Genomic DNA, 27,355 nt, shown 5'->3' on the forward strand with positions numbered 1-27,355 from the left:
GCCTGGGTGGCTTGGTCGGTTAAGCTTCCGACTCTTGGTTTTAGCTCAGGTCATGATCTCATGGTTCTCAAGTTTAAGCCCTGTGTCAGGCTCTGTGGTAAGAATGCAGAGCCTGTTTGGGATTCTCTCTCGCCGCCTCTCTCTGTTCCTTCCCCGCTTGTACACGCATATGTGGTTTCTTTGTTTCTCTCAAATAAGCTTCTTTAAAAATTGTAAAAGCCAGTCATGGCCCATGAGACATACAAAAATAGGCAATGTCCATATTTGGTCCACAGCTATAGGTTGCTAACTTTTGGATAATATTTTTTTTCTTTGTTTATAACAATTTATTTTCTCAGCTCTGGAGGCCAGAAGTCTGAATCAGGATGTGAGCAGGGCCATGCTCCCTCTGAATCCTATTGGGGAATTCTTGCCTTGACTAAAATTTTTATGAACTGATGTAAGATAGTAATTTTTAAATACTGAATCAAGCAGTCAATACTTGACTTGGATTTTATGGCCTTAGGAATTGATATTTAAATGAATTTTAGGAAGTATCCTATTTAAATACACACCTGGCATAGTCATTAAGAACACTAACTTCTGACATTAAATTTATAAGAGCCATTGTTTACATAATGGCTATTGGCCTATGTACTGTAGTTAAAACTATTATTTCTATTTGTCTTAGGAAACTCACAAATATTAAATGACAATTGTTAATGATGGACTTGGCTTTTAGACTAACAACAGTGTGAAACTATTTCCTAGTACTGAACAAATTAAAATTTTATTAATTTTTTACAGTAAGGAATTTTTTATTGCTTAAAGCCAAATAAAATGGATTTTTGGTCGCTTTTTAAAAGAAAATTTCTCATAAAGAATGTATTGAGTTTTGCTAAGACATTTTTCCTGATTTGTGAGAATATGATATTTGGGGAACAAAGTTATAAGGCTTTTTGGTCTGTCAGCCAGACTGGGAAAACATTTATGCAAAAATAGAGGAGCAGTTGATAGTCTGTTCAGGTAGATGAGGAGTGAGGAGAACAGGATAGTGTAACAGGCATGGGCAAGAAGAGAGCATTGACGAGCCCACCTTCCTGCAGGTTGCAGGGCCTCCTTAGTGTTCCTGCCTTAAATACACTAAGCTGGAGAGGTGTCTACAGCCTGTTCCAGTTACACAGGTGGAAAGGGTTCCTGTTCAGTTAGTCATTATTTGACATCCTGAGAACCATCTTGTATGGTCCAGTTGCCTAAGTATAGCATTCCCTCACCCCCATCCAGATTTTTTGTTTTCTAGCAGTCATGAAGATTCCAGTGACCTGGCACACTGCATTGTTATATAATGCATTAGTAAAGAAGCACAAATTACCTAGCTACTCCTCTCTCTCCTACCCTGTTCTTCCAAAAGGCTAAACTAAATCAGTATTTGTTAGCTTAAGATGATAACTTATTCTTTTTCTTAAACCATTACTATTTCTAATACCAAGATATGCTAGTTTGATCAAAGACTAATTTTCTAGGCCCAGGCTGCTGATGATAATGGGAATTTATTTTTTTCTCTGAAATGAGTGCTGTTAGACAAGAAGTACATACTCGTAAGATATGAATAATACCAAAGCAATTTTTACTACTGTCTTCCCTGAACATTTTGAGGGAAGAAAGAGGAAAATCCTAGTTAGCTTGCACCCTCTTAAGTCAGACAACCTAGTCTGGGATATCATCAAACTGGAGAAAGGGGCATCTTTCTTAATTTGTTCTTCAAAAGACAGTGCTTTGTAAGTTTTTTTTTGCTTCTAGGGACTTCTTTTTGCAGAACAACTAATGAATCCACCCCCCCCCTTAATTATGAAAAACTATAAATATAATTAGAGAGAATAGCGTATGATTTTCTTTCTGCCCATCACACAGATTACTATAATTATCATTATAACAAGATCTAGTGACAGATCTAATAAAATGCCAGAATTTTAAAGTGTGAACATACATATTTCAAGATCCCTGTAACAGTTGTAATGTGATATCAAAATACCTGCTTTCTGTTAGTGACAGAGTCATGCCAGTGTTAGTAGTGCTGTGGTTTGTTGCCTACATTCATGAAGGAGGGAAATGTTAATTTCTGTTACAGGTTGGTGAAAATAAAATTATAATTTTATTTTAAAATTATTTTTATTTCAGAATTATAATTTTATTTTTTCTCCCATCCAGATTAGGGATCCACAACTCTTTGCGCTATGGTAAAGGTTTTTTTGTTTTTGGTTTTTTTTTTTTGGTAAAGGTTTTAAGGAAGGTCCCGGCTGTAGTTCTGTTTTAGTGTTTATTTTCTGTTTTTCTGCAAACTTGTCAAATTTTTCTCAACCTTTTGGCCTTTCTTTGTCTTTGCAGTTCTGTTTGTCTTGATCATTCTTCCTCTTGCTCTTAATAAGACTGGCTCCTCCTGATTCAGACCTTTGTTCAAAGGTCACTTTCTCAGGAACACTGCCCTGTTTTTTCTTCTAGTAATCTTGGTTTTATTTGTTTATTATGATGATTTTCTTTGAATATGTGGATCTGAAGGTAGGAACCCCATCTTTCTTGCTCTCTAGTATATCTCTAGTTCTGGTTACAGAGTACCTGGCAGAGAGGTGTTGCTTAAAAAATATCTATTAAATTAATGAATTTGTCCTAAGCTCATAATATACATTGTATTTTTACTTTCCATTCTTTTATGAGTACAGAGTAGTAGTTACAGTTTGCTATCGTTATTGATGTTTTAGTAATACATTGACCCTCAGTGCCACTTCACAATCCTTTTATATATTTCTTGATGGCCCTTTATTATGCCTTCCTTGGTCAATTAGGATCTCATACAGTGTTTCTCTCTGTAAACATGGCATCATAATTTCCTCAGTGCCCAGGCCAGGATTTTGGGCATCATCCTTGTCACTTCCTTCTCCCTCACCTCCAATATCTAGCATCATGAAGACCTGTTAACCTTCTAACATCTCTGGAATTCTTTATTTCACTACCATGCTTCTGCTCCAGATTATTTTTATATCTTCCAGGATTATGCAGTAGTCTCATAATTGCTCTTCTCATATCACTCATATGTTTTGCCAATATGTTCTTCCTGTTATAGCCAGTGTGCTTCAGAAGGAGTTAAGACAGAGGCCCTTAGACATGAACTAGCCTCAGCTTTTTTTCTGTTGTCCAAATATTGCTGTGTCTTCAGTGGTTTTCCATTACTCTTAGGATTAAAAACCATAGTTCTTTTTTTTTTTTTTTAATGTTTGTTTTTGAGAGAGAGAGCGCACGAGCAAGTGGGGGAAGGGGAGAGAGGGAGACAGGATCTGAAGCCGTCAGCGCAGAGCCCTATGCAGAGCTCGAACTCACAAACTGCGTGATCATTACTTGAGCCAAAGTTAGAGTCTTAACAGACTGAGTTATCCAGGTGCCCCAAACCATAATTCTTAATACGTGCTATAAGTGTTCATATGGTTTTATCTGTCTCCCCCCTCCCCCTCTGCCTTTTTTAACCTTTCTAGCATCAGCTTTTAATAATCTTTCTCTATATTTTTGTGCCTTGGTTTGTTTTTTCATCCTTAGGGCCATTGTAGCTGTTGTTCCTTCTTCCTGGAATTATTCCCCCTTTGCCTGAATCCCATCTAATTATCTCTTAGACATTAGCTTTAACGTTTCCTCACAAGGCTTTCTGACCCTAGGTGACACAGATTAGGTTAGATCTCCTGTTAAATGCTTGCGAGGCATTGTGTTTTTTTTCTACATGACAGATAATCACATTTGTCCTTTCATTCATTAAAAAAGTGGGTTTTTTTTTTAATGTTTGTTTGTTTTTGAGAGGAAGAGAGACAGAGCACAAGCAGGGCAGGGGCAGAGAGAGAAGGAGACACAGAATCTGAAGCAGTCTCCGGGCTCTGAGCTGTCAGCAGAGAGCTGGAAGCGGGGCTCGATCTCAGGAGCCGAGAGATCATGACCTGAGCCGAAGTCGGATGCTTAACCGACAGAGCCACCCAGGTTCTCCTGTCCTTTCACTCATTTTTATGAAGATTTGATAAATGGTCAAAGGAGTATTATCTCAACAATACAGTGATTGTTTTTGTTCATTGTTGTATCTACAGATCATGACTCAGTGCCTAGACTGTCAGTAAATATTTATCAAGTAAGGAACAGACTTCTGAATGTTTCTTCAACTCTAAAGAGGACTGGGCTCAAGAATTGTTTAGCCTAATGTTGGAGTTCTAGAATTTTAGTATGGTAAAACTGGTTTAGGGAATCATGCCCAGTGGTTTCATGTGTATTGAATTTATATTGAGGAAAGCTAATGTTTCTCCTCTTGATCTTCGTAGGCATAATAATCCCTGGTTAGAAATGCACTGATATGCAGGCTCTTAAAACATGTGGCTTTTGGTAAGCTTGATCATTAGCACTTTCACCATTGCTTCTCTGTTTATGATTGAGTTCTAATAGGCAGTTTGTAAATCCATTTCTGTATAGTCCCAAGATGACTGAGAGGAATTTAAAGTTTGTGTAACCAATTATAGTTACTATTTCCAGGATACTGATACTTTTTTTTGGTCAACATATATTTTCTTAAATATTGCTTTATTATTTGCAGTATAGGTGAGCCAGTATCCAAATCAGTGGGTGAGTTTTATCACTGTAGAGAAAAATAGATTCGATACCTTAGAAAGGTTTCCTTTCAAATAAGATAAAAATACTTTGAAGCCAGAAACTGAAGTTGTTTTATTGAGTCAGATTTCAACTCAGGTTCTAGTCTAGGATTTGTTGTTGTTGTTTATTGCCTTGAAAATTAATCTTAAGGAAGACAGGTAGTTTACAGAACAAAGGACAAGGCACAGATAACGATGAGAAGATTGGGCAGAGATTATTAGCAAGGAAGAGGCCCATTTATGGATCTTGTCACTAGCCAATGTTCTTGTCCCAAGAACACTGGGAAGCATTTAAGCACTGGAGTAATGTGAACAGCTTTGTGTTTTGAAAGTGCCATTCTGGCTGTAGTACGGGAAACAGATTGCATGAATATGAGGAAACCAATTGTGAAGTTATTGCAGGTTCATGTGAGAGATACTCATTTGAACTACCAGAGGAGTAGGATGAAGAAAAGTAGATGGATTCCATTCAGAATCCAGATTTTGGGGATAGAAAGATATGGTGATAACAAGAGAAGGAAGTGGCAGGGATGACTGTTGGTGTTCTCATGTGGCCACTGACTGGAGATGGCCATTCACCATCTGACGTGAAATGATGAAAAAGTATTAAATTTCAAGATGAGAGAGGATAACTTCAGTTTAAACATATTGTTAATTGTAGGTATACATATAGACACTCAGACATATAAATAGTTTAAATTTGGGGTTATTGCTTATGAAGTTTCTCTAAAAATTCATTTTATTTTTGTAAAAATTATCTTGTTTTTGCCCAGCTGTTAGTTTTCTCTCTTAAGCGTAGAGGAGTCATTTATTCTCTTTTCTCTCTTAAATAAACCTACTAGGAAGAAGGTTGTAACTGTTTCTTTTTCTTTTTTTTTTTTTTTTTGCTTTTGTTTATTTTTTACCTTGTCAGACAGATTTCTGATAAAGGAATACAGATTTTTTTTTAAATCTTTTATTTATTTTTGAGAAAGAGCCCATAAGCGTGAGCAGGGGAGGGGCAGAGAGAGAGGGAGAGGAGGATCCGAAGCAGGCTCTGTGCTGACAGCAGAGAGCCTGATGTGGGGCTCAACCTCACGAACTGTGAGATTATAACCTGAACCAAAGTTGGACACTTAACTGACTGAGCCACCCAGGCACCCCCAGGAATACAGTTTTAAGTAGCAAATGTGAAATGGTATAGTCCAGTCCTCCCTTCCCTGTTCATTACTTTTTAAGCTCAGACAACATTTTACAGTGTATCAAGCTCAGGCAGTCAGTTTTTGTTGTGACTTTCCAGATGTGTTGGCTCTCCCTCATAGTAGTATGACTTCAGGAAGTGAGGTCCCAGACTCTGTTTCCCTGATCTCTCCTCAGCAATAAGGTATTTATAGCAACATGGTCTCAGTTGTGTTATTTTGTATGCTGAAAACAACTTTGTTGCTCTTTTGAGGGTTGGACCATGGATATGGATGATGAACAGGTCTGAAATTTTCAGTGTGTTTTCTTTAGCAGAGAAGTTCCTGGATCCCTTTGCACTCTTGATTTCAGGTATCAGAACACAGGGCATGGTCTTATGGAGCATTCATCATAGGAGCTAGGGATCATTTTATTACTTCAAAATTTCCTGGTGGTAGGTTTTCTGTCAGGATTCTTTGGTAACTAGCAAAAATTGAGTCTAACTGTAGCAAAGAAAAAAAGTACTGAAAAATTATATGTAGGTGAGCTTAGAAAATCAGAACCCAGTGGCAGAAGGGACAGGAACCATAAGCAGCTTTGAGGATCTAGGTAGCAAGAATTAATGGATAATTTCTTCAGGGTACTGAAGTTCAAGTGAGTTAGCTCTAATCATTTTTTCTGTGTGTGTGTGTGTGTGTGTGTGTGTGTGTGTGTGTGTGTGTGTGTGTTTCCCTTAGGGTTCAGCTTACTAGAAGAGAGGGTCTTGGATTATTTTAGCTTGAGCAGTGCAAGGCAGGCTACCTTGATTGAAAGTCTTCCTAGAGCTTTCTAAATTGAGGGTGGAGTAGGTTTCCAAGGAAAATCTGCCAGTGTTGGGAATTTTCTAGAAGTTTTTAAAGATTATGATGGATTTTTATAGGAGTATAGTTTAAGAATACATAGTTTTAACTCAAATCTGGTGTTCTCAGTTTTAACCTTTTTCTTTTTTTAATGCTTAATAAGCAACTCCTCTTTAGTCTATGCTCTGTATTCTTACATCCATCCTAAACCACAGCATTTTGTACTTTGGAAAGAAGAGGGTTCTGTACTTTTCCCTTGTTGAGGCACAGTGGTTATCCAGATCTGAGTCTGTTGTTTTTCCTTTTCTGATGCTCAGAGTTCCCCTTAATTCTCTCAGTCATCCTCTTATCCCCCCTCCTCCTGCCAAATACATAATGAGTGTGTGTATATAAAACCAGTCAACCTGTATTCATTATTTTCTTTTACCCTTTTTATGATGGTATCCTTAAGAATAAGTAATACCTATTCTTTTTCAATAAATTTGCTTTTCCACACCTATTCTATTGAAGATGTATGTAAGGACAGGCTTATATGGATAATCAGTAGAAAGAAAGAATTTTCTTAAACAGTTCATAGCATTTCCTAATCATACTAGCATAATTTCTTGTGTGCTCTGTTTTTCAGTAAAAATTTCAAAATAACAATGCTGATATTATTGTTTACTATAAGGTAGTCGGATATAATTTTTTCCTTAGACTATATCCCACTATGAATATATAGTCCAGTATGTTGTAGTGTGCCTTGGTTTATTTAACCAGGCCTATATGGATGGACATTTAGGTTGTTTTCTGTCCTCTGCTATTACTAATCATGTCCTAATGATTAGTGTTATGCCTACGGAATATCATATTGCTATCAAGTGTTTTGGGAAGAGATTCCTAGATGGACAATTGATAAGTAAAGGGTAAATGCTTCTGTACTTTTGCAGGATGTTATCAAATTCCCCCCCCCCCCCATTAGGAGTTGTACCATTCCCACCAGTATGTCTTAGTGTGCCTATTTTCCTACAGGTCTATCAAGGGTATGATATCAGGCTTAACTTTCTGTTAATTTGATAGGTGAGTAATGGTTTCTTAGTGGTTTTTATTTGCATTCTCATCAAGGTTGATTATGATTAAGGGTCTTATCATTTCTTTCTCTGTAAACTAATGTTTTCCCCCATTTTTCTGTCAGAATGTTGGTCTCTTCCTCTTCCTTTTTTCTTTTGTATCATTTCAGTGTATTGGGGATATTAAACTTTTATAGGTTGTAAGTATTCTCTCAGATTGTCATTTGTCTTCTGATTTTGTTGATTTTTTATTGCCATGCCAGAGTTTCTTTCAAAGTATTTTGTAATCACATTTATAAATCTCTTCTGTGGAAAGTAGTTTTGTCGTAATTAGGAAAGTTAACTCTTCTCCCAAGTTATAAAGAAATGCACTCCCCCCCCCCATTGAACTGGTTTATTATTTACATTTAGATCTTTTATCTGGTTGGAAATTTTTCTAATACATGGTTGAAGAACAAATCTATTTTTTTTTTCTTATGGCTGTCCAAGTAACCAAACATCATTTATTAGATAGACCATCTTAACTGGTTATCATCATAGTGTCTGTACCCAACATATTGTAGTCTCTCAAAAGATGTTTGAATGATTGAAAAAAGTACCTCAAAGGTCTTCTAATCCTGTCATTTTATTAAAATTTTGATTATCATATATACTTCTAGAAAGTTCTTTAAAAATATTTAAAATTTATTAAATCTTAGAACAGCTTTAGTGAACATGTGCTAATAATGCGAGATATAGTACAAACTTTGATATGATAGCCATTAGCTTGTTAATGAGAGAGACAGAGACAGCACAAGTGGGGGAGCGGCACAGAGAGAGGGGGAGAGAGAAAATCCCAAGTAGGCTCCACACTGCCAGCACAGAGCCTGATGTGCTCCAACTCACAAACTGTGAGACATGACCTGAACCAAAACAAAGGGTCAGATGCTTAGCCAACTGAGCCACCCAGGTGCCCCAGCTTTATAGTACATTCTTTAAGATCACTTTCAGTATTTTCTTAGCTACTGATACCTTTTTTCCATATTAATTTTATAATCATTTTGTGATTTCCATCCATACACGCTAAAAACTTTAAAAAATATTCATTAAGATTTGACTGGGCTTACTACAACAGTTTTTTCCCTATTTGGAAAATACAGATGAAGAAAACATGCTGATTGGGGAAGAATGTCCATTTTTAAAAGGTATTCTTGTTAACTAAAAAAAAATGGTGTGTTCTTACTTGTCAGAATTTTTATACCTCTTGGTAAAAGTTTAGTTTTCACCAGAGTTTCCTCTTACTTGTGATTATCCCTTATTTTTAAAATGTTGCCTTTGTGAATTTTTTTTCACTATTTGTATTGTATAATGGCTCGTGTCTAAGACTCTTGTTTTAGTATTTTAATCTTTTTTTTGACTGATTATCTGAGTTCCTTTTATTCTTTAAGTTGATATGTTGGATGTTATATGATGAGTAAATATATGTATTTTTATCTTTTCTGTAGTTGTATTTCAGTTCAAGAATCACTGAGGTAGTTTTCAGTAAACAAACAAAAAGCAAATAAACATTGGTCACTCTTTTCAAATGAACTTTGACATGGAAACTTTTCATTTAAACATAAAATTGCAGTTGTACTAAAGTGAGGGCAGGACTCTAAAACACAGCTCTCCTGGTTTTACTAATTATAGTAACTGAGACATATGAGGAAATTAGTTTGAAAACTGTTGTTAAACCATAACACATCTCATTATGGGCTTACTGAACATTTTTATTTCTCTTCTTAATTTTATCTGATAATCAAGTAGATTTTGGCTGGGGCTTATGGTAATTTCTTCTAGTTCTAATTTTCTGATAGTATTTATTTTTCAAATCATAACTGGAAACAGTTTTATGAAATTACGTTAAATAACTGTTTTGTGGTTTTAATGTGATTTTTATTGTTTCAAACCTTCAGTATGTTAGAAGATTCTCATCGCTGTCAGAATGTCATGTTAATTCCGTTATCTATATTCTAATGTTTTAATAGCATTTTAGTTATGGCATACACCCTTATTTTATTCTATTGTATAAATTTGTGATTTTAAACATTTACTTAAAAATTCATAAAAACATGAATTCAAGATTTTTCATATAATATTATATAGTTTTCTGTTATTCAGTATTTTTATGATCTATTAGATCTGTCGATCTATTTTTTTCAGTGTTTAGGATACTGTCAACAGTGAGATTCAAATTTAGAATCTGTCACATTCAGTTGGAAGTTGAAATGATTAGATTAATAGACAGACTGAGACAATTACGTTAGCTCCAGTTGTCTTTTAGCACAGATATTTGCTCAGCACAGATATTTGCTCTGGTAAAGAGAGAAGAAACAATTCCTGTAGATACAGAAACATTTTTCTTCCTCTTTTGACATATTGTATCTTGAAATAGTAAGATTTATAGTTATATCGTGCTTAGAGGAAGGTTGTGCGTGTGTGTTGATGTAGTGTGTGACAGGTGTCTTCCTGAAACTCAGAACGTCACTGTTTAGTATTTGTGTACATTCTCTGTTTTTTGAGAGTACTGTTTAAGTGATAAACTGATATTCTGTGAGGTCTATTAGAAATGTATGCATAGTGGGGATATTCTTTTTTGTCTTCTTAAAGCTATGTTAATTTAATAGATTTTGTAGTCGAGCAGTAAAAACTGAAAAGGAAAAAAAAAAACCCTGAAATCAGTTGGGTAAAAGGATTTTACCACCTCATCCCAAAACAGTAGGTGACTGACTAGTAGAGTGAGTAAATGCAGTGCTACTTGTGTCTGTTACTAATGATCTAATGTGCTTCCAAGTAGGCACCTTTTGTAATTTCTAACTGCGACATATGTCTGTTGTTTACAGATGTATCTCAGAGCCCAAAGAAGCAAGAGATAGGCAGTAAACTTAGGGTTTTCTAAGGTTTTGGCCACCAGATGTAAACGGTTGAAAAGAAGAAGAAGAAAAAAAGAGGGATCAGATTTCCTTTCTTTTCCCTTTCTCTTTATTTGCACCTAATATCAGGTGCCCCTCCAGTGTGAGAAAATGGTTATGAAGCCTTCCCTGGCAAAAGATGAAGAATAAGCAGATAATAGTAGAATTAGAGGACAGGCCATTTTTGCTTAGCTCTTTAGATCTTACTGCAGGTGTCATATGTGAAATATACAGCAGAATAACATACTGGTTGAGAACATGGTCTTTAAGATGGAGCTTTGCTGCTTTTATTAGCTGTGTGATCTTAGGTATGTAACTTCTTGCATGAGTCTTTCTTTCCTGTCTCTTAGTGTCGTTTGTAAGGATTCTGTGAGATCATGTGTGTAAAGTGGTGTAACACAGAACTAGGCATATAGTGTATGCTCTATCAGTAAATAGTTCCTGCTGCCATTGTTGCTATTATTGTCATAGGGGTTTTGGTAATAGATATCAGTAAGATTCCAGTTGAGGTTATATGTGATTCTGCTGTGTACTAAAAGGTGAGAAATTTAAATTATTTACTTGAATTAGACTTTCACTACCTATAATCTTGATCAAAACTAGTGTAACTATCAAAAGTTTTGGTATTTTTATCTTCTAAAATATTTATTAACACTTTGAGCATAAAGATTACATAGTTGTTCCTGATTTTTTTCTTTGACCAAATGTAGTGCAAATAGAATTTAACATTATATTTTCATGTGTAATCATAACCACATAGTACTGGGCATGAATAAGGCACAGCTACTATTGGTGAGATGTTGAGATATTATAATATAAAAATTCATGTTTTCTGAAGAATTACTCTTGCATATTGAGAGTGGAAGGTCAAGAATAAATTAATAGAATATTTATTTTAAAATACAGATTTTCAGCAGCATTAGGAAACTTTATTATTTGATCGAGTTTTCTTTGAGAACTCTATGTTACCAGATTACTGTCACTTCTCAAGATAGTATTCTCAGGGATATTGAAATGATTTTAAATTGATGTGTAAGATAGGAGGAATTTAGTTGTCTGTTAAGAATTCTGTTTTTCAAAGTCAACTTTTTAAACTTGAATTTTTCCGGAAGAAAAATACTATCTTTTAAAGATCCTGCACTATAATCATAATTTAGGCAGATAGTGCTTGGGTTCTGTTTCTGGGTACATAATTGCACATGCATACATGTACACACATATACCCTTTTTAAAAAAAGCTTCTGAAGTAGAAATGAGAGAATTACTCTACATTGAAGGAAAGATTACTTTTGTCTTTCCTGAAACTTACTTACCTAATTTGGTATTATCCTCTTATGTGTGACTTTTATTTAATGAGTTTGGCATTTAGTAACTTTAGTGTTTTTATAATCATATAGAATAAATTAAGTGAGAAATGGACTTAACCAAGAGCTGGGATGTTATATAGCTTGGCTTTCAAAATTACTCTATGTAGAATAGAATACTTAAGACTACTGAATTGAAAATGGGAGATATATTCAGCATAAATAGAATGTAACATATTAAATAATAAGTACTTAAACAGTTTCTGTGATTCTGAACTTTAACAATTATTACAGTTCTGTTTTGGTACAGTATCTCTTCAGAATAGAATCAAGGATAAAAATGATTGTCATTACAATTAGGATAAGTAACATCTTCATTAGATTTAGATCGTTAAATTTTACATACTTTTATGAATTAAAAACACTTTCAAACTTAGTGGGTTACTATTTCTTGATTTTAAACTTTGTAATGGAACCAAACAGAATTACTGTGAAAATATTTGTACTGTAACACTCAGTAAAGATTTTTTTGTTTACTTTTTTTTTTATTAAAAACTCGGTAAAAGTGCGTTGTATACATTGTCATCCTAGAATCAAGTGTTCATCAAACATGTGTTTTCCCCCATCCCTCTCAAAAAAGGTTTTAAATTGGTGACATGGAATAGTTGTCGTCTACCAAATTAAAAACTGCAGGTTTGTAAACTTGGCACTCAGAGAAAGAAGTAGGTGCCATAAAATGATTAAGTATTGGCATGTGTACACCTGCTGTCAGGAAATAAACTTCCCATATGTTGCAGTTTGGCAGACATGCATCTTAAAAATGTATTGAATGAAACTGCTGCTGCACTCTTTATCCTGTATCTTTTTTCAACAGTACATTCTCTTTGTGCCTGTAATTACTTTTGCTTCAGTTGGAGGAACCTGTTGTATTTTTACAGATATCCTTGAAGTTAAGTGGTAGTACTCCTTAAGAGTGCAATAACTGATCTAATAGAATAACTCATTTAAATACTAGCTTGGCCCTTAACACCAACAAGGAAACAAATTGTCTATTTTGAAACATTTACTTTTTTTTTCTTATAAAAACTTGAGCCTGAGACACATTGATTTTTCACATTTTATCACATGTCAAAATAATTTTCCCCCAATATATGTATTAATAAAAGAAAATGAGTATCTCAATTGTTATTAAAAGGTAAATACTTAAATGAGAATTGCATTGATGAAACATCTGAACTTTATAAATGTGTTTATGGAGTAATTCAACTAAATCTTATTGCATGGAATATAGTTTTAGAAACCTAGAATAGTCAGGTCAGAAAATTTGTCCTTTGCACAATTACAAATTTTCCTTAAGATTGACAATAATGTTTTATATACATTTAATTATATGTAAAATGAAAAACAATCTAAAATGAGAAGGGTCTTTTGACTGTCTCCATTTCTTAAATTAAAATTTATGTGGAAAATATATGCAAATACATCTTATTGGCCCTTAATATAAGCCTTGAACCATTGATGTGTGCATGCTTTTTATTGCATGTTAATACACAGAATCCCCTTATACAGTTTTTTTTTTTTAATAGTTTCTTTTGGGATACCTTTTTTGTTATATAATGGTATTTTTAGGAATTACTTTCAGAAATTAAAAAAATATTTTTTGAATTTCTGTATGTGATGAATTTTAACTAAAACTTGCCCTATGGATGTAATCAGTTTTAACTATACATGCTTTTAGCAATATTTTACAGATTGCACATTTGAAAAAAAAAATTGTCTTTTCTAGTGTAATTTACGATGGCGATACCTGCCTGCCTTTTCTTTTGCTGCGTTGGCACAAGCGTTGTGCTTATTTTGTTGTAAATGGTTCCAGTATTTTATCAGTTCACTAGGCTGGAACTGATGAGAGGTAATTAGGTGGCTGTATTTACAGCTTGAATAAGAAACTCGCCAGTGATTGAACACAAACTCGTTGGGAGGGGGCACAGGATCAATTCTCAACTTGGCAAGACAGATCCCTACATATACATCTTCCAAGTGCAAACGACGGATACTTAAAGAAACTTTAAAGATCTTCTCTGCCAGATCTCCAGAAAAAACATAACCAGTCCCAGAACAGAAGACAGGGTAGCGTTCACTTGGGTAGAGGTCTGGTGGCATGTACCACTTGCTCTCTTTGTTTCGATTGGGTGCGTATCCTCTCATTAGGTAACCAGTGAAGTAGTTATGTCTGGGAGGCAGGTCTGGCTTCAGTAACTTATGTATTAAATATTCAGTGTTGACAAACATGTCACTGTCAGTTTTCATAACATACGGAATATGTGGACAGTACGTTGCAACCCAGTTCATGCCCATTAGTGTTTTAATTGTCAAATTGTAGTATGTATCTAAATATTCCTGTTGGACTATATCATGATATTGTCTGCTTTCTTCCAGTATTGCACGTTGAAGGTAGCCATTTAACTTAATACTTACGCCCAGCAAAAAAATTCTTGTGATTTGGATACCAGGTGCTAGACTTTCATTGCCCCAAGTTTGCCGAATAGCTCTTCTAGCTTCTATTTGTCCAGGTTCTGCAGCTATTAGCAGTATTAAAAAAGGGCTCTTCTCTTGGCATTTTTCAGGTTCATTGATAATATATTTGAAATGGTATGAATTCGGATGTCCGATACCTTTTTCATTGTAAATACTTCCATTGGCACTAAGTGTATTCTCTAGCCCTGTAACTCCCTGTGGCGACAGGTCTGTGTTATTGGAGTTAGTTGCTGTTTGAGGCCTCAGAGTTTGAGGGACTGTTTCTTTCCAAATGTTCCGGAGGGAGCTGTGGTTTGTCTCACTTTTTGTAGAACGAAATCCTCGGAAAGTGTATGTTACAGGGTTTTCTTTAAATCCAGCTCTGCCTGGCAGCCAGTCATGATGATTGAAAAACAAAAACATAGCAAAAATAAACACTAGAGAAAGTACACCAATAAGATGGGTACGGAACAGAGACCTCTTGGCATTCCAGCTCATCTTTGCAAAGCAGCAGTGTCTTCTCCTCCACTGAAGCATGTTGTAAATATCCAGTAATGGGATATGAGATACTGGAGGCTGAAAATGTTGTTTCCTTCTCCTGAATCAATACTTTTCTTTGGTAATCATTTTTTAATTCGGTCACGTTGTCTCCCATGCAGTCATTCTATAAAGATGAAGCATAAAATTTACAAAATGCAAAATATTATAGAACTGCCTGAAAAGAGACTTTGGATGTTAATAATATTAAGGCAAATAGGAGTTTTTAAGTTGTGAAAATATGATAACCCAGGGATAAAATTTATAGTTTGTTTATCCTTGGTAACATACAGTCACTGGGAATAGGATGAGCACTTTAAAGAGAAAAGTGATGGATTAATTTTCTTCCACTTATTTCATTGTCTGAGTAGTTCTGGTCATTTGTGCTTTTGACCTGAGTTAAAGATTTAAAAGTTGTATGCATGTAGAAGAGAACAATGTTCCTAGATTCCTGAGAGAGGCCATGTAAGAAGGCCTGAGAGCAGATGGAAAATTTATTGGCATTAATTAAAATTGATTTGACATACCATTGGTGGTATGGTGCACAGTCAGCGGCCTTTTTTGTAAAACGGTCATGTATCAGTTGTGGGACAGACGGTGCAAGGTTGATTATGGCAGAGTTCTGTTAGTCACAGTACACTGCTTGGCATGTTTCCATTGGCCCCTACTGTGTTGAGAAAGTCAATGAGAAGATGCACCTGTCAAAATTAATTTTCAGGGTCCAGTAACTTCAGTACAGGATTTTAAGACTAATAAATGATGAACATTTTCAAATACTCTTTCTAATTTTAACCTTCCACTTCAAAGATGAGGTATTCAGGAGATCATGATCCTTACTTAGACTTAAGACTGAGTTTTAAAATATAGTAACTAATTATCTTTAATTATCTTTGGCCTTGGCAGAACACTCTCACATATCTCAGTTGAGTCTCCATGTTAGAATTAAACAAAGAACTACTTTGAACAATCCTTTCAGGTTTGTTACAAAATACAGGCACTAGGTACTATCATATCCAGCTGTTTAAAATTTTGAATTTTACAAAATGCATTTTAAAAGATTCTTGAGTTTTGCTGTGTTCTACATTTGTGTGTAGAGAATTTGTTACATTTTTAGGACTTCTGGTGGTGTGACACTCATTAAAGCCCTAGATTATTTTTCACTACTATTATTATTATTTTAATGTTTATTTGTTTTTGAGAGAGAGAGAGAGAGAGCGCTTAAGCAGGAGAGGGGCAGAGAGAGAGAGAGATTGAGAGAGAGACGTGGAATCCGAAGCATTAAAGCCCTAGATTTTAAGATGTCAGTATGGGAGGTTCATTATTCTCCATATTAAAAACTTCTGGTGTTATCTTTTAGCAAGGTTTTCCGGTTCACAGCACAGATTTTTCATGGTTTTCAGTTTGTTCTTAGTTTTTTCTAGATCAAGGAGTGGAGGTAGAGGTGGGTAAGAGGCTGTAGCTTGAATTGTTTTTAAAGAGAAAACCCTTCTCGAGAAGGGGATTAATAATTTCAATTTCTTCAACTTTTTCTTATGAAAATTATTTCTTTAAGCAAAAGAAACTAGCCAATTTAAAAATTTAATTTAGAAGCATTTTGTTTATTTACAATTCTGTACATACAAACCTATGTATGTACATAGGTTTAGCCTGTGATATTAAGAGATTCGTGCTTAATGCCAAATTTGTTTAACTTTGACATGAAACTTAATGGTAGTTACATGGAAGCCTTCATATAATTGAATAATTATAGTAAAACTCACGTATCAGGTGTATGAAGTACTTTGAAAATATTGATTGAAAGTGTTAAACATATATGAATGAAAGTACTATTCTAGTAAAAGCCACTAGGAGGAGCAAGTGGGTGGGAATTTGAACAAATTTCTAAAGTATAATACTAAAGGCGCCAGCTTTTGATAATTTTTAGTATCTGAAATTATGTAGTACTTTTAGAAGTTATGGTTCTCAAATGTAAAAAAAAATGTTTAATCATCCTGTGAGATACGGAAAAGTGATTCTTTTTTAAGTATGGAGGTTTAAAAACATAGAATCTATTTTGCTATTTATTAGAGTTTATTTACATGAATTTTAATTTCACATTGCTACAATAAAGACCAAGGCTGTTCACTGTACCAGCAAAACATAGCTGCTGTGAGCTAAACTGAAAATAGGCTGAGTGTTCTGATTTAGAAACTCAGTTTTTTCCTTCCTGTACTTGTTAATAGTTTGCCATTCTATTTAGACCAGGAAACTCTTTCTAATCTTTTATTTTCAAATGAAATATTTTATAAATAGCAATGATTCTTCCTCCACTCCGCATAGAAGCCAGTAGATACAAGGGTTAGGTGTATAAATTTAAAAGAAACAAAGTTGCTTTTTAAATTTACTTAGAAATCCATTTTAAACATTCCAAAGCTAAGTTAAATATGTCAACTTTTTGTTGATATGTGCTTGATATCTGGTTGAAGTCCAATCATTTACATCTTTTAAAAGTATAAATTTGATGGTTTGAGAAGCAATACATACAAGGTCAGATTTTTGAATAAACGACTGAAGAAATGAATGAAGATAAATATCATGCTAATAAACTAATATTTTTATGAAAGCAACATACCTGAAGTGATATCTCTGAAATATTTCCATGTTACAGAAAACAGCATATTGTTATATAGTATAATCTAGCATAAATACATAGTTTATGGTCCTATATGATTTTGTAGCAATAAGTGATAGAGATGCATCTTAAGTTAAATTCATGACTTAATATTTGTAAATATTAAGCTTCCCAGGCTTAAAATCCGTATATACTCATTTGGTAATCTCCCATTGATAAATAAAGTATATGTGTCTAGCTTTAAAAATTTCTTTATTGAAAGTTTCTCAGGCATTCATCATAATTTCTCTGTTAAAACGAAAGATTAAAGTAACTGTACCTCCTTTTTATTAAATGTCTAAATTACTCTCCAGTTATTGCCTGTTATATATTAATTCTTAAAAAGTGGGAACATGACAAGAAAGTTAAAATATTTTTGTCAATCTAAATAGTTTCGCACTTCTGCATTTTCAGCATAGAAGTACCTTTGATTTAGCTCTTAGGGTTTTTTATGATAATTTTTTCAAGTTACTAATGTATACTTACATATTATGAATTATAGTACATGGAGAGAATGTTGCTGTGAAATGTTCAGTTACTTCTCACATGCTTGCACTCTCTCTTACACACACACACACACACACACACACACACACACTTTTTATCGTTTGTCTTTAAAAAGTGTTGATATCTAGTCTATTGGAACAGTCCTAGATTAAGTGGTGCTTGAATAAAAAAATTCTATACTTTTGTTTTGAGATCTGGTTTATAAAAGTGTTTAATTGGTGTTGTTAACATTAACAGAAAAAGCACTAAGAGAGACTTGAGATTTTTACAGCTGTATTTTTTTAATACCATCTGATTTCATTCTATAGTGGAATAAAAATTCATGGTATGACAGAGTTGATGTTGAGATGTAATAATAATAGGGCTTGATAAACTTGTTTAATCTTAATTTTAGAATAGAATGCTTACATATGTCTTTAAAATATTTGCCTTTTGTGATTATTAAATAATAGGTTATTGAGTTGTATTGTGAGATTGAGCAAATATCAGGTTCTCTAGTAGATTGTAAAAAATATTTGAAATATATTTGAGCTCCTGACCCATGAGTTGCTCTTCTGTGATTGTTGTTTAAATAGTTTATTAGATTTATTTCTGCCCTGCACATACATACCATGATGGTAGTTCATTAGCACATATTAATAGCCTAGAAGCACAGTAGCTACATTTATATTTAATTTTTTGTCCTTGTATTGCTGTTCATGAATATTTTTATATCAGGTTATTTTCACGTTATGTTTTGAATTTCACTGAAAAATTATCACCAAGGACAATCTTATATTTGATCATTTAGAATGAGTTGCTTAAAATGAAAGTTCACTGTTTCAAGTGGGGGAATTTTTAGCAACTATTGCTGTTTCTTTGTTTAAAGTTGTATTCATGGACACGGTAATAACATGCAGATCTGCTGTGGTGGTGTTCTGTGCATAAAACTCACACTGCCTTGTGTGATCCTGTGCAAATGCTTTCCTTTTAATATTCTTACAGCTCGAGAGTAAGATTTGTTGATACTCTCTTAGATTGTGTTTGTTGTCTTTATTTAGGGAGATGGATCTGGGATAATTTTGTTAGTAAAAGCTGTTATATGTTAATAATTTGTTTGAAAAGGACTTTGGAAAAAAGCTCCTAATATTAAGATCATCTTTGATACTATTTAATGTAATTTCACTGCATTGTCTCTTTGATAGCCATTTTTAAGAGATCACTTTATTTTACTAGATAAGAATTCATTTTGACCTAATTTGGTAGAGGCTTGCTATGTTTTCTTTAGAGGGCTAGTTTTTTTCTTTTTAAGTTTAATTTTTCAGAGAATCCTTTAAGCACATCTTGATACTATTTGCCTGTTCTCTTTTATACATCCATAATCTGTAATTACTCCAAGCTACATAATTACTTGAATATAGCAATGACAGTTTTAACAATGACAGATTTTAAAATCATATATCTAGAAACCCTTTCATAGTTTTCAAGGACGGTGAACAGGATGAACTTGTTTATCAGATATTAGTGCCTCCAGGGCTATAAAAAGGTAGCAGACATTTAAATGAATATTACACACAAGATATCGACATACCTTCCTTGGTCAGGCCATTTATGTGGAGAGGATTATGCCCACTGAAAATACTTTTGGCACGCCATCACTTCAGCAAAAAAGATGCTATCGAACATGCGCACATCCCCCAATAGTCTGCCTCCTGCGATTGCTTTTCACAGTATCCAAAGTGTCCATCTGTCTGCTTGTCTTCGAGTTACCCTCCTTGTTCATATGGGTCCTAGTCTTCTGAGATTTTTCCTTTCTTTCATTTTCTTTCTCTTTCTTTAAACAAAAGAGCTGTAGTTGTCCGGTCTATTCGGAGCACTGTTGACTCTTGCCGACAGTTGATGCATTGAAGCTTTTTACATCTGCTGTTTTCCTGGCCGGACAATGCAGTGCTGTATTCTCTTCTCAGTATCCATATTTCTAGTAATAACACTGAGCTGCAATGTAAAGCAGCCGGAGCTAGAATGTAGTGCTCCGATTGTATTGGAATAGAATAGGATTTAACTCTCTTTCGTTGTTGCCTGGCAGCTGCAGAAAGGATTTTGAGCAGTTTTACTGGGGTTTTAGTCTATAATATGAAATCCACAGTTCCTCAGCTGCTGCACAGGCAGGCAGCAGTTTAAATGTGGGCTTGACAGATGCTCTCTCTGACAGAGCAGAATTTAACGTCACTGCTTGGCTGAATCCCACGTGATTGTTTGCATTCATTTTGACTAAAAACCTAAGGTAGGGAGAAGCTTAGAGATTTTGCTTCTGTGAGATAAATTATATATATTCAGTGTAAGTATAGTGGTGAGTGCATAATATGAAAATGGGATGATTATGAAATGGTTATAATTTTATTTTTTCCTTTTTTTTTAACTTTATGCTTAAGCACAGGCTTTCTAAATGTTTTCAGTGTTAGATGTTGGTTTTCATGTTTCTTACATGATTTTATAGGACATAAGCAATATAAGCTTTCATAAAATGTAACTTGGTGCAATTTAACCCCTTCAGTGCACTTCTTCCTTTGAAGTTTATTTTCTCAAATTATTCCAATTTTACTAATATCTCGAAAAGACTTAGACCATTTATTTTTTATACCGCTACCCCCAGTTTTCTGGAGTTTATAAATCAGCTGGAGTGGATTGCTTTAATGATGCATGATGTGACATAGTCCACTTCTTTTTTGCTATTATGTGGTTTCCAGTGTTCTTGAAGGCAGCAAAACTTTATTTTTAATTACTTTTTAATGTCAGCATTTATTTTTTTATTTTTTATTTTCTTTAAAATTACATGTATGATAGAATTCAATAAAATGATGCAGTGGATACAGCACACTTGTACAGGATCTTGGTGGATAATGAGGTTTAACTAATCATATTTACTTGTCCAAATATTTCAAGATTGTTTAGTAACTTGCCTCCAAGAAGATTTTTTAGTAAGCACTAGATACTTATTCTGAAATATTTCTTTGTATGGTTAGTCTCCTGGGCACCTTGCTTTTTTTCTGCAAAATACTGGGGCATGGTCTTTTTTTTTTTTTTTTTAAATAGCCTGAATTACCAGTTTTTCCTATGAGACTTGAGGGACATTAACTCCTAAAAATTTATCGTTTTAGAACCTAAGCTATATATTTGTAGTCATAAATATGCTTTATCCCACTTGTCTTCCCCAGTTAAGTCTGTTACCTTTCTTTATTATTTTTGCCCTATTTTTTTTTTTTTCTTGGAAGGCAGGAGGTTTATTTTATACGGCTGGGCTCAGAGGAGATACTTCTCCAGAGATCTGAGATGCAAGCACAAGTATGGGGGACAATTTACAGTCCGTTGCCTCTGCATTCTGCATTCTGCATTAGTAGTAATTTGGTGCACACAGCAAGCAGGGCAGGAAGAAGAACCTGGAAGAGGAGTCTCTAAGCTAGGAACTAGAGCTTATATCAGTCCCGTAGGCCATGTTACGGTGCATAACTTTACTTGTTTTCTCAATATTACCCTCTTTGATGCCTCTTTCAAAAATCTTTTTTAGTAGGCATCACCCTTTGGCTCTAGGGGTTGGTACTCTTGGATGGCTAAGATGGGTGTTGCAGTTTGGCGAGCAGTGGTGTTTGCAGTGAAGCATACCAGGGTGTTTAGAATATAGGGGCCGGTGGTCACAAGTAAAATTTTGGAAAGGAGGACTCCTGCCAGGGCAGGGAGCCAGGATGTCCAGTTTGTGGGGCAGCCTCTATTAGTCCAATGTAAGGAGCAAGGTCAGGGTTATGACCCTGGTAAGGAGCAAGGGTTGGCAGAGTTGCATCTGAGCACCTGGACTTGGTTCACACACTGATTCCTCAAGCTTCTGCTGTGTGCAGGCCAGCCAGCTTCTGGGGTAGGGCTGGAGTAGGGCTGAAGATCCCAGGGGCCAGCATCTTTTTGAGGGTCAGCTTGAGCGGGTTGACTAGGTCTGAGTCACTTCACCAGGTTGAGGACTCTTCCGAGTTGGCCGCCTTACTTCTGGAGTGATGGACCCATGGGGTCTTATTATTATCCCCACAGAATAATGACCATAGAAGATTGTCTATACATGAAATACTGTGACAATTTTTCTGTAGTTTACCTCAAGTTGTCTAGTTTAGGCAAACAACAAACATTTAAAGACAGAACTAGAATTTAAATCTATAATGGTGCATTGTTGAAACACAGTTTTTTCTCTCTAAAATCCCCCATTTCCAGAGATAGCCAAATCAAGACCAATGCGTTTGTAGAACAAGTCCAGTCTTAACAAAACCTGGCCTAATTATTTACATAAGCTCAGCAAGAATAGCTATTGATCGTGAGGATCTTTTAAAGTTTGCTTTGCTAGAACCTTTTATAAGGAATCTCCAGATTGAACTTTTAGTAGTCTCTCCAGGCCAGAAGCCAAGCCAAATACTTGTCATCAGACAGGCCTGCAGTACCTGTAGAATTGGGTGAATTCCTCTTCACGAGGTCCCCAAGATATCTTGAGGTTCTTGAACCTTCCAGGAAGTGACCTTCTTTACTCACCTGGTGTGGCTGCTGGGAACTCTGTAAGCGAGGTATTCAGCCAACATTTCCAAGGGGCTTTATGACTCCCCGTTTCATAAAGCCAGTCTTAGTTCCTTAAAGCTGTCTGGTCACATCTGAGTCTATGAATGTCACTGACAAATATGACATTCCAGTCAAGGCCTTGGTAAAATAACCAGTATTTCCAATGGTGACCTGTTACAAGATGAACAGATTCTTATTGAACTTACGCAAACAATTGTAATTGCCATGAAAGAAAGAATACTCACTGAGAGTTTTTGTATTTCAGAGGGTTTAGGTAGAGAGAAAAGATAAATGCTTCAGTTTACAAATGAATACTTTATGACATTTCTGTGTATCATCTTAAGAGAAAGTTTCCTTAATCTGGAAGAGCAAACATTTTCATTTAGTCCCATGTTCCTAATTCTTGTTCAGTTTGAACGCAGCTTTTTAGTTCTGGAAATCTTTCAAATACCTGTATTTGTCCTCAAAGTCCTTTTTACAAATCTAAATGACAAAAATCTCAGAAATAGACATTGGTCATTATGATGCAGTTGACAAAGAAATTTGGTTATTTCTGTGACACATAACACTTCAAGTAATTAGTTAACAGCATTTACCAGTGCAGTACAACCTAAGGTTTGTTACCATTGTGCGACAGTGCTTTTCCAAGCAACTTAGCATCCCAAATAAAAGGGCCTAATTGGTCAAAAAGACTTCATTTAAAACTGTATTTATTATAGCATTATATAGTTGTTAGCAAAATCTAGCTCCTTTAACACTGAGAAGTTTTAACTAAGCAAAGACCTGATACAAATGAAACCTAAAGCTTTGGTTTTCCTGGCAGTCAAAAGAGAAGAAAACCTTTGTTTACACTGTCTTCAACAGTCGAAGAAAACTTTGTCTTTTGAAGAGAGAGAAAAGCTGAATTTCAGCCTTATACGAGTGTACTTTTAAAATTTTTTTTTTTTTCAGCGTTTATTTATTTTTGGGACAGAGAGAGACAGAGCATGAACGGGGGAGGGGCAGAGAGAGAGGGAGACACAGACTCGGAAACAGGCTCCAGGCTCCGAGCCATCAGCCCAGAGCCCGACGCGGGGCTCGAACTCACGGACCGCGAGATCGTGACCTGGCTGAAGTCGGACGCTTAACCGACTGCGCCACCCAGGCGCCCCACGAGTGTACTTTTAAAATTCCATGCATCTCAACCTTAGTCCATCCTGAGCACACATAAAATTACTTTCCAAAGATTTTCCTGCACGAACCTTCTACAACTTTCCTTTGCCTTCAAACTTTGTCCCCAAACCATTTCTCTCCAAATAGCCAGTCTCAATTAGGACAAAATTATTTTCTTTTACCCTCAATAAAAGATGTATCTTGCATACCTCCTACTTTCCTACATACAGGGTTGGTACACTTCAGATGGTAAATTCACGAACCAGTTAAGCACAATGCATGTTTTCCAATAGGTCCAAATAGCCTTAGTTTCTCTGCAATAAGAAGTTAAAAACACAAACCTATGTTCAGTAATCAAAGCTTTAGCACTGCATCATGCAATCAAAACTTTAACGTTTCAGGTTACCAATTTGAAAGATATCTTAGCAATTACCCATGAAAAGTTTGGGATAGACAAAATTAACTATCATTTTAAGTCATCTTTTTGCTAACAAATTGCAGCAGAGATAACGTGAGCTTATTTGATCTTTAGTCAACCTTGGTAGAATGGAAGTTTCATATTTAATGCTGATAACTTTAAAGACAGAGCCAACAAACTTAAATTAGTTTCACTTGCGTCCACTTAAAAGTCAATCAGTCTTTCCCCATTGTCAATTTTCACCTGGGACACCAGTGGAGGTTTCTGAAGTGGGTGGTCCAAGGGAGTGTACTTTGCTCCGTGACCTCGAGGGTGGGAGGAGGAGCCAGTGGTACCTGAGGCACTGAGGATGGTATAGGAACCAGTTATGTGGACTGCACTCAAGTTGGCACAGAAACAGGAGGGGAGGGGAAGGCAGAAGAGGCAAGGTGCCAGCAGAAGGCAGAGAAGGAAAACCCGATTGAAAACCTTAGCTCAGACAGAGGAGCAGACACCATGTTTTTTTCACCAAAGTGGAAATACGGAGTCCACATCAGGCCAGTGAAGACCTGGAATTTCCCCAAAACAAATAGAGTTTCAGCACTGCTTGAGAATATTCCTTAAAGTCCCCATCCCGAGGTAGACTAACCAAAGTTGGCTCCAATTATAGCTGTTAACCCGGGAAATGAATGAGGGAGAAGCCCTCACATCTTAGGCAGAGGAACAGAGAGAGAGAGTCAATGTCCTCTTCAATCTGATTCTATCTCGGCCAAACCAATAAGGCCCCCTTCTCAAGGTTCCTTCTGATAACGGCTGGGTTTTGGAGACCCCTTCCGATTCGGGCACTCATTCTTTTCCCTTTTCCTTGTAGTAGACACATTGGTATTTTGCTAAGGGGGGGCTCTGGGCTTCCCCCCTTTTGGCAGCTGGACCTTCCCCATCCCGATGCCGCCATAGACTGTATGCTGTTCACCACCGAATCACCCACGGGCCCACTCAGGCACCGTGGGCTTTTGGAAACCTTAAGGGTGCCTGTCTGTGGAGCCACAAATCGAACTTGGCAGGCGAGCCAGACAGAGTCACACATTGACACTCACACACACACCAGAGGTTATTACATTCCCTCCCACAGAATTCCTGTAAGACATCTGAGGTCTGTCTCCGGGGAGTGATCAGGTTCCTCTTCCACTCTTGCCAGTGGCCTCACTAGATTGGGGCCCCAGCCTTACCGGTTCTGACGTCGGGTCCAGGTCCTCACTTGCCAAGTCTCCTTGAGTCCAGAGGGGACAGCGGAATGGGGCCGGCCCTAGGCAACCGAGCAGGAGACTGCCGAAATTCAGGCAGGGCGCGCCTTCTCCCTTGCAATTCCTCATTCTGTCACCCCTCGCCCCTCTCCCAAACCGGTGGCAACAGTGGGCCAGGGCAGTTGGGTTTCCCAGTCAGGGAACCAAATATGTTATGGAACCAGGCTGGAACGCTGGTGGAAAAACCAAGCGGCGCTCAGAGATCTTGGAAGCCCACTGGTGGGCTCAGAGGAGATCCTTCTCCAGAGATCTGAGCCTGTCCTATTTTTTAGTGTAGCTGATGACATGTGTTTGGTACTTGTAGGAATCTCCTCTGACTTTTTTAAGGAGTATTTGCAACTTTGCCAGAAATGCTAGAAGGAATGTTAAAGAGTTTTATAAATGGGAAGCCTAAGGCCTAGAGCTTTGGCTTTTCCTAGTTAAATATGAAGGAGAAAATTGAAAGCCAGGCTTTTATTTTAGTTCCTATGTCCACTCATTACATGCTCACTACTTTTTATTTATTTATTTTTTTACTTAAATGTAGGTAGCAGAATAAGGCTTAAGTGCCTACTTAAAATAATGTATTTTACACGAGTGGAAGTGGATTTTAGAAGATCAGTATTGTATTTATCAGTAATTCCTTACATAGGATTTGACTATGCAGCTAGCAGCAGTGACTATTATTTACCCAAAATCAGATCACATGCTAAGCCTACCTAAATTGTTAGGTAAAAGAATTTTTTTTCCTCATAATAGTTTTAGTATCAAAATACCCATTTTAAAGATGACGAGCCAGTGCTTAGAGTTGTAAAATAATTATCCCAGATATCAGCTAATTAGTGATAAGAGAGTCCAGCTGGGAATTAAAGCAAGATTATGTAAGTCTTTATGCACTGTTCTTAACCATTATACTGTATAACATTGGAGAAATTGTGGGGAGTTTTTTATAGGAGTGGCACAGCATACCCAGAAATCATTCATAGAATTGTAAATGGATGTTGGTTTATATTTTCACTTACCAAATACATATTGATAAAACTACTTTTTGTCAATATATGTAGTTAGGCACAGTTTATTAAATATTAGGGAGACAGAGTCTTAGACATATTCCCTATCCTTTCTCCAGGAAGGATAAGACAATTATTTTTGCTACTTCTTTTGATTTGACTCTTTTTTGGTGTCCCATTGGATTTATTATAGATCTTGATTATTAAGAGAGCGTTATTAGATAACCTACTGGTTAATGGTTCTCCCAGTACTGATTGGAGCCCCTGAATTCCCAGCAGACTGTTGTTTCAGTTATGCTTGCTAAGGGTTAATGTAGCAAAAGAGACTCCTAGAAACTAATAAAAAGGTGCCTGTGTACTTAATCAGAATGTACTTTAAACTTTAGGTACACCTGCCATCAGTTTCTTAAGTTTAAATTAAACTAGCTAAGCACTTTACATAAAGTACAGAAAAACAGCAGACATGAGATAAAAGTTCCTTTAGTGACTTTTTCTAGCAACCTGCATGTTTCCAGCCAAGAGAAACTGTAAAAATCTTATGACAGGCAAGCTTGTAGAAGTTCTTCCTTTAGTCTAGTTTCTTTTAACATCTGAATTCTATGGTTAAACTTTCTCAGTAAATGTGACATGTTCTTTGTCACACTCAGCAAACTGGCAGCTATTTTATTAAGTTTTATAGTCATAAATGCCTTGTAATTTTTACTTCCATAGGTCTACTTTTTAATCTTATAACACATCCCTGATGGAAGAAGTAGGCTGTTATTACTCTGTTTTGGCCAGAACTGTCCAGGTTTTTTTTGTTGTTTTGTT

General features: G+C 35.9%; 2 protein-coding genes across 3 annotated transcripts in view; one reads left to right on the top strand and one right to left on the bottom strand.

Moving 5' to 3' along the window:
* Positions 1-27,355, top strand: part of CDC73 (cell division cycle 73) — a 135,309-nt gene that overhangs the window by 48,327 nt on the left and 59,627 nt on the right. The gene's annotated exons all lie outside the window — the stretch shown is intronic.
* On the bottom strand, positions 13,555-20,180 carry B3GALT2 (beta-1,3-galactosyltransferase 2). The gene is made up of 2 exons (XM_047076573.1): positions 19,708-20,180; positions 13,555-15,107 (listed from the first exon to the last, which is right to left on the bottom strand). Exon 2 carries the CDS (start codon positions 14,978-14,980, stop codon positions 13,712-13,714), a length of 1,269 nt encoding a protein of 422 aa, XP_046932529.1. The 5' UTR covers positions 14,981-15,107; positions 19,708-20,180; the 3' UTR covers positions 13,555-13,711.

This window comes from Lynx rufus, unplaced genomic scaffold, assembly GCF_022079265.1.
Source record: "Lynx rufus isolate CCGP_SWC_20201006 ecotype Redwood Valley unplaced genomic scaffold, mLynRuf1.p SCAF_15, whole genome shotgun sequence".
Classification (NCBI taxonomy): Eukaryota; Metazoa; Chordata; class Mammalia; order Carnivora; family Felidae; genus Lynx; species Lynx rufus.

Bases quoted from the DNA above. Each gene is read 5' to 3' on its own strand.
- B3GALT2 (XM_047076573.1), bottom strand. From the start codon at position 14,980: ATGCTTCAGTGGAGGAGAAGACACTGCTGCTTTGCAAAGATGAGCTGG.